At 33.3% G+C, this 7,929-nt stretch overlaps 1 protein-coding gene across 1 annotated transcript; it reads right to left on the bottom strand.

The window, feature by feature from the left end:
* Positions 1 to 890: 890 nt before the first annotated feature.
* On the bottom strand, positions 891 to 4,876 carry LOC131950747 (gastrula zinc finger protein XlCGF26.1-like). The gene is made up of 5 exons (XM_059312947.1): positions 4,870 to 4,876; positions 4,592 to 4,771; positions 4,340 to 4,537; positions 4,172 to 4,240; positions 891 to 2,065 (listed from the first exon to the last, which is right to left on the bottom strand). Exons 1-5 carry the CDS (start codon positions 4,874 to 4,876, stop codon positions 891 to 893), a joined length of 1,629 nt encoding a protein of 542 aa, XP_059168930.1.
* Between the last annotated feature and the right edge of the window lie 3,053 nt (positions 4,877 to 7,929).

Here is a 7,929-nt window from a genome sequence, read left to right as displayed (position 1 = left end):
GCTATACATTATATAAGGAAACCTCCAAGTACTAGAGTGGTAGGATTGTATGTGCAGCCTACATCTGTTGCAGTTTTCACTGGTATTTAAATCAATAGTTAGACAATTGATAACCATTGTCCTCATAATGAGAGATGGATTTAATCTGTTAATTAAGAACTGGAGTAAAGGATTTTTATACTGTTTTTGGTCCTTTCAACTTTCAGCTAATTTATTTTGCATCATATTTTTATAATAGCGCTTGGAAAAAATGAAACTGTTGTGCAATAGTAATAATGGTGAGAAATTATTGGCAATGGATTTTTTTTTTAACCACAATGCCTTGGTAGATTCAAAACATAAAAAAAGGACACCTAACATTGACATACAGCTTGACATATAAAGGTCCTCATATCTCAAATAGCTTAAGGCCCTAGTAATCCTAAATCTTTCCTCTATATACCATTTAACTTGCTCTCAATATTGTGTTACCCTGATGACTTTTACAAAACATGTTCAATTTAACTAAAACTTTTAATAAAAGTAGCCAGAATGTACTCAGCACCTACATACTAACTCAGCTACACAAAATGAACAAGAAAAGCTTGATATTTTTAAAAATTTAAATGCTAACAGTAAAAGTCAAACAAATAACAAGAAAAAAAATTTGAACAATAAAATAAGATTAAAAATGGTCATTCACTATACAGGACACTTCAGATGACACTGGAAGTGATGCTTATATCATAGAGATAATTTCATTTGGGGGCTCTCTTTGCTGGTTGGCATTATGTGAAAGATCAGAAAAACCTTTACCACACTTGTTTTTACTCTGGTTGAATTCTTAGGTGTCTTGTGACAAGGCTAAGTTCCCTAAACAATTTGCCACATTAGTCACACTTCTAAGGTTTTTAACTAGTATGAATTTTATGGTGTCTCAGTAAATTGTAAGCCCGAGAGAAACATCTACCACATTTGTCACACTTGAAAGGTTTTTCACCTGTATGAACTCTATGGTGTCTCAGTAAATTTTTAGATTCTGTGAAAACTTTACCACATGTGCTACACTTGTAAGGTTTTTCACTAGTATGAATTTTATGGTGTCTCCGTAAACTGTAAGCCCAAGAGAAACATCTACCACATTTGTCACAGTTGAAAGGTTTTTCTCCTGTATGAACTCTATGGTGTCTCATTAAACTGTTAGATTCTGTGAAAACTTTACCACATGTGCTGCACTTGTAAGGTTTTTCTCCAGTATGATGTCTATGGTGAATTTTTAAATTTGAGATATGTGTGAAGCACTGACCACATATATCACACTTGTAAGGCTTTTCTCCTGTATGAATTCTATAATGATTACTTAACCTTGCAAGTCGTGTGAAACATTTCCCACATGTACTACACTTGTAAGGCTTTTCTCCTGTGTGAATTACATTGTGTCTCTTTAAATCAGAGAAAGACATAAAACATTTCCCACAAGTGATACACTTGAAAGGTTTTTCTCCTGTATGAATTCTATTGTGTGTCTGTAAAATGGAGAAGAATGCAAAACATTTTCCACACTTATCACACATGTAGGGCTTTTCACCAGTATGAATTCTATGGTGTTTCTGCAAAGATGTACTTCTTGTGAATTGTTTATCACATTTGTTACAATAGTAATACTTTTGTGCTAAATGAATTTTACAGTGGTTCTGTAAATTGGTCAGGAGTGTAAAACATTTACCACATTTATCACACTTGAAAGGCTTTTCACATGTATGAATTCCACAGTGTTTCTGAAACTTTGATAGCTCCATGAAGCATTTGCCACATTTGTCACACTTATGAGGCTTAGAATGAATTCTTAAGTGGGTCAGTAGAGTGCTCTTTTTTGCAAAAGATTTACCACATTTGTCACAATTGTATGGTAATTCACCTGTGTGAATTCTAAGATGGTTGTTCAAAGAAAGAATTGTAGATAACCATTTATCACATTTGTCACATTTGTAAGGCTTTTCCAAATTTTGATTTCTCAGGTGCATTTTCAAGTAAGTAAGCTGTGAAAAACTTTTATCACAGTTGTCACATTTGTAAGGCTTATCATCTGAATGTATTTTATCATGTTGTTTTAAGTAGTCACGATTCTTAAACCATTTACCACATTTGTCACAACTGTAAGGCTTTTCTCCTGTATGAATTTTAATATGTCTTTTTAAGGGTAGACACCACGGATAGAATTTTTTTTTTAATTTAACACATTTCTGGGTATTTAATAAGTACATATGTTAGTAGTTGTTAAACTATTGACAAAAATAATATGTGGCCGTCAATAGCAGTACTGGTTGCCATGGGAACCGCGAAAAGGTGTGAAAACTAACACCTTTTCAAATCGCTAAGGCTTTGTTCCCATAAGCAATTTTGTAAAGCGGATGAAAGATTTAGATTTACGAAACCAAACTATACATTTCTACGTTTGTTCATTGCGATAGCTTGTACTCAATTTTTATTACAAATGTTTACGTAAATTTAAGTACAAAAATTAGGGGGTGGTATAACATAAGTATTGATCTTTTCTAAAGTATTGTAGTAAACTTAATGTACAAACGTAGTTTTGTAGATGGTATAATGCTAAATGCATGTGGAATGTTTCAGTGCTGTAAGACTAAGGGTTCCAAAGCCTTAGCGATTTGAATGTTGAATTTTGAGTAAAAATGCAAAGTTGAGAAAACGTGAAAAGAAAGGCAGAAAAAGGCACTGTGCGTTTCCTCTTATAGCAAACAGAAAATGACTTCTTGTTATGTGTGGAAGAACCATTTGGCTAATAAAATACGCGTTGATTCATGTTGTAAGTTTTAGATAGATTTTTCTGCGTAAGCAGAAAATATGCATACAACAGATAATAAATTAATGACTGTTAAGTCTTAAACATCCTATCATTTGATTGTTATTCTCAGAACAGCTATCATCAAACCAGATTAAGTTTTGTTTGTTAGCCGGTCTTCTCACGTCAATAGAATGTCTATTGTAGCTTACACAAGTTTATTGCCTTATGATAATAGCCTACTACACAACGCTGGGTACAACGCTTGAGGTTAGACACGCCCCTTCACCCCACCCCACCGCTGGATAGTGCGTGAAGAACCGATGAGCCATAGATTACCAATGTTCATTCAACCGTGAATAACACGTCTGTGTAGATAGGGTCAAGTACAAGGCCTAAGTGAAAGCTTATCAGCTTTTCCATCTAGTATTTCCATTCGTTGCTAGCAAACCATGTACGGAGAGATGGGCGGGCATACACATTAACACATGTGTCGTATACAGTCCGGTGTAAAGCCTGATGAACGCGTTCAAGCCTATCACAGCATGCCGTAACAAGATTATAAAACAGCCGTTGGTTGAATGGCGAGAAGGGGATGAGGGGGATAAAGGGGATGGACTTAGTATTACTACATTCTTCAAACTGATAGACATGTCCATGACGCATTGTTTCAGCTTAGTATAATAAAGCGTACGAAACAGTGTTAATAGTGTTCCAGTGACAATCAACAGAACATTTGTTGGTAAAGTTTCAATTATTAAACTTAATGTTGTTCTATAACTTTAAAACAACAAATAGAAGATATACGCTAATGATGTAAACAAACAAGACAGGTGATTGTTTTGTTTATCTAGAAACAAGATGGCTGCCTAGCACACGTGGTTAGTTGCAACCTATCGCAGATTATTTTGATTTACTGTACTATTGTATGATTGGTCAAACGTATCAATGTATCTCTTCCCATTCATAATTTTTACGCGCATGCCCATATATGGACTTTGACATCAAATTTTACTTGGTAGAAAACAACGTTTATCCCACTTATTTGTAGAACAAAAGAAAAAGTCACTACACCAGCGGGTACACGAGTGCTTGGCCCTTAGATTACTGTAAAGTTTATGGTGCCTCGCGGGCAATAAATGATGTAATACTCCCTCGAAGATAGCCGCTGTCCACGTAGTAGTGTGAAAACTTGCCGGGGGGTACCATGTTTCACATGGCAATAAACGGATAACCGTAAGGCGTAGAAGTCCGAAATGTTCGGGTTAGATAGATAAAAGGTATTAGTACCGAATTAAGAAATAAAAATTTTGGGGGGCAAAATTATTTTTTTATCGAAAACATGGGTATCTTGTATCCTTAAATCCCAAAATGCTGTAAAACATTTACCACACGTGTCACACTTGTATGGTTTAATTCCATTATGAACTCTGATGTGTCTAAGAAAGTTTGATGAATCTGTAAAATATTTACCACATTTGTCACACTTGAAAGGCTTTTCTCCTGTATGAACTCTATGGTGTCTCAGTAAACTGCCACATTCTGTGAAACCTTTACCACATGTGCCACATTTGTAAGGTTTTTCTCCAGTATGATGTCTATGGTGATGCTTTAAATTTGACAACTGTAAGAAGCTTTTACCACATGTGTCACACCTGTGAGGCTTTTCTCCTGAATGAATTAGAAGGTGTCTCTGTAAACATGAAAACTGCAAAAAACATTTACCACATGTGTCACAAGTATAAGGCTTTAATCCTGTATGAGTTTTAAGGTGTTTCTTTATTTGGTATAGCTTTATAAAATATTTACCACATATGTCACACTTGTAAGGCTTTTCTTCTAAACGATTTCTAGGGTATTTTTTTGATTGGTCAATCTTTGTGTCACACTCATTAGGCTTTTTTTCATTGTGATTTCTAAGATGTTTCTTCAATTTGCTAAGCTTTGTAAAATATTCATTACATATGTCACACTTGTAAGCCTTTTTTTCTATAAAAATTATAAGCTGTTGATAAAAATTAGATGCTTGGAAAGAATCTTCACTATTTTTAGGAGTGAGACCTAGACTCCTATTGGCTATTTTTTGCCCTCCATGTTTGAATTTTAAATGTGCCTTCAAAAAGGAAACATTTGAAAATGCCACTCTGCAATATTGACATGGATAGAGATCTGTAAAAAAATAATATTGAATTAAAATTTGTTAATGTTTAATTTTTTTTGTAAGTTTTTATTCTGTTTATTTGATCATGCTTTTAGTGACAGTGGACACATTAACGACTGAATACTATATTGGACACAGTGATGACTAATTGATACAGTGGACACAGTGATGACTAACTGATACAGTGGACACAGTGATTACTAACTGATACAGTGGACACAGTGATTACTAACTGATACAGTGGACACAGTAATGACTAATTGATACAGTGGACACAGTGATGACTAACTGATACAGTAGACACAGTGATGACTAACTGATACAGTGGACACAGTGATGACTAACTGATACAGTGGACACAGTGATGACTAACTGATACAGTGGACACAGTGATGACTAACTGATACAGTAGACACAGTGATGACTAATTGATACAGTGGACACAGTGATGACTAAGTGATACAGTAGACACAGTGATGACTAACTGATACAGTGGACACAGTGATGACTAATTGATACAGTGGACACAGTGATGACTAATTGATACAGTGGACACAGTGATGATTTATTGATACAGTGGACACATTGATGACTAATTGATACAGTAGATAGTGATGATTTATTGATACAGTGGACTCAGTTGTGACTGATATAGTGGACACAGTAAGGACATCAGACATGACAAGTGAACTACATAAAAACTACAATAAAGAAGACCAAAAAATCATATCATGGAGATAAGATTAGGTTGTTGTTTGCCTACATTTTAAAGCTGTTGCATTGATATTGATGGCTGCAAGCAATGAGCAAGAAAATTCTAAGATGTCCCTGATTAGCTTATAACAATGAACAATTAGTGTTTGCAATGCACTTTCCATCTACAGTATTTTTTATCATTTTGCTGGTAACAAGTAGCAGAAGATCATGTAGGCCCTACATTTTTAAAACTTTGGCAACTGATAGAAAATCAAGTGCCCTGACATAATGAATTAATTTCAAATCACTTAAAATATCTCTGCCCCTGAAAAACAAACGAGTGAAAATAATAAACTTGACTGAGGGAACAGCAAACACTAATCACGCCATTCGTCCCAACATGTATTTGAATGCTGAATGGATAAACATTCCACAACAACACTCCTTAAAATTAACCCATCGTATCACTCAAAGTATCACAGCCATTTAAAAGCAAACAAGATTTTAAAAAAAAATCCTTTCCTAGGCTACTGATCAATTCTGTTAATTAGAGTTAGAACCTTTCTTCTTTCTTCTTCTTCTTCGTTCTTAATTGAGAATATGGTGGAGGATTCAGACAACAAGTCCAACTTCGTGAATAAACTGAACTGTGGTCTCCAGTTTGGCAGGTGCCCCATATAATTTTTCCCAGAGTTAGAACCAAATTAAAGATATATAAATGTAGTTTTTAATTGTTTTAGTCATCTTAAGCAATAATAAAGCTAAAAATCTTATGCCACACCCTAGATAAGATGTAGGTGCTGGGTGAATTTGCCCAGTGTAAAGCATAAGGATATGCATCAAACAGTCATTAAACACCTTAGACATAACTTGCATAAAAAACTTTAAATAATTGATTAAATTGATTTACCACTAGCATTGCTCTCCATTTTGATCAAACTGTTCTTGTTTACAACATCAACCCTCTGTAAATAAATACACAAGTCTCTGGCATAGCTGTCACCAAATTACACCTGAAAATGTCAGAATACTGTTTTATACTAGTCAACTCAAACATTGCTGTCACCATTTCATTTGCATGATGGTTTTGTATTTCAAAAGTCTTATGCCTAGTTGGTTGGCATGTGTATGCTGAGGTACCACCCTATGTGAAAGGGCGTGTATATATATATATACATATATATATATATATATATATATATATATATATATATATATATATATATATATATATATATATATATATATATATATATATATATATATATATATATATATATATATATATATATATATATATATATATATATATATATACATATGTGTGTATAATTTTACAAAATAGCATAAGAAATTATCCGGTAACATTTGTTGTATTTCGTACAAATTAGTTATTTAATTTTATTTTACTAGTGAAATATAAATAAAAAAGAGTGTACTAATTAATGTTTAAAGTTCAATTTACATAAGGAAACAGAAATTAAAATGTTGTACAATTAGGCCTATTGTAACTTTTTATTATTTTTATCTATTTCAATCAGTAGCTTTTTTAAATTTAAATAATTTACTTATTGAATGTTTAGATTTAGATCTTTGATTTATCCAGTTAAAAGATAGGCTTAATATATTAATTTATTTCTATTTCGTCCAGCCACATCTATAATCTAACTAGATCTAGAAAGTCTAGATTACATCTAGAGTTTCTTGAGAGTACATAAGACTAGACTGTCACTGGATTCCAAATCGAGACCTAGGAATCTTGGTTGTCTGACTTTACTATTTATTAGTATTTAACTAGATTTAGACTCTATACTTGATCTATATCTAGAATCTATAAAATAACCTATTCTACTAAATTAACTTAGATCAATGATTATTTCTTAGATAGAGTTATAGGTAGATCTAGTAAAGTTCCCTTTTTAACTAAGCCCAGCCGACTTTGCTATTCCTAACGTGAGTTAGGTACCCATCAGAGTTGGGTGGACTCAGGGACGGTCTATTGACATAAACCAGATTTGAACTCGAGACTTACCGGTTAGCAGTCCAGCTCTCTATCGCTAGACCACTCCATCCCACAGATCTATAGTATAGTATAGAGATCTAAAAAATTTAAAAAAAAAAACAATCTATGACATCTAGAATCTAGATTTAGATGTCGATCTAAAATAATGTAAAATCTAGATTTAGATCTCGAGAGATATAGATCTATATTTATTTAGGTAATCTATTGTCTTAGAGGTGCAAAAAATGTGCATATCAATGTGCGAAAAAGTTGCCTCATTATTAAGTC

Source organism: Physella acuta, unplaced genomic scaffold, assembly GCF_028476545.2.
Source record: "Physella acuta isolate Inbredline_101_S28 unplaced genomic scaffold, ASM2847654v3 ptg000063l, whole genome shotgun sequence".
Taxonomy (NCBI): Eukaryota; Metazoa; Mollusca; class Gastropoda; family Physidae; genus Physella; species Physella acuta.
Note: the sequence above shows the minus strand (reverse complement) of the source record. Positions and strands in the feature narration are given on the sequence as shown.

Bases quoted from the DNA above. Each gene is read 5' to 3' on its own strand.
- LOC131950747 (XM_059312947.1), bottom strand. The intron at 4,241-4,339 runs GTAAAGGTTTCA...AATATTTTACAG, and splicing joins TTACAAATGTGGCACATGTG to ATTCATCAAACTTTCTTAGA. The intron at 2,066-4,171 runs GTAAATGTTTTA...AAATACATTCAG, and splicing joins ATACAAGTGTGACACGTGTG to ATGATAAGCCTTACAAATGT.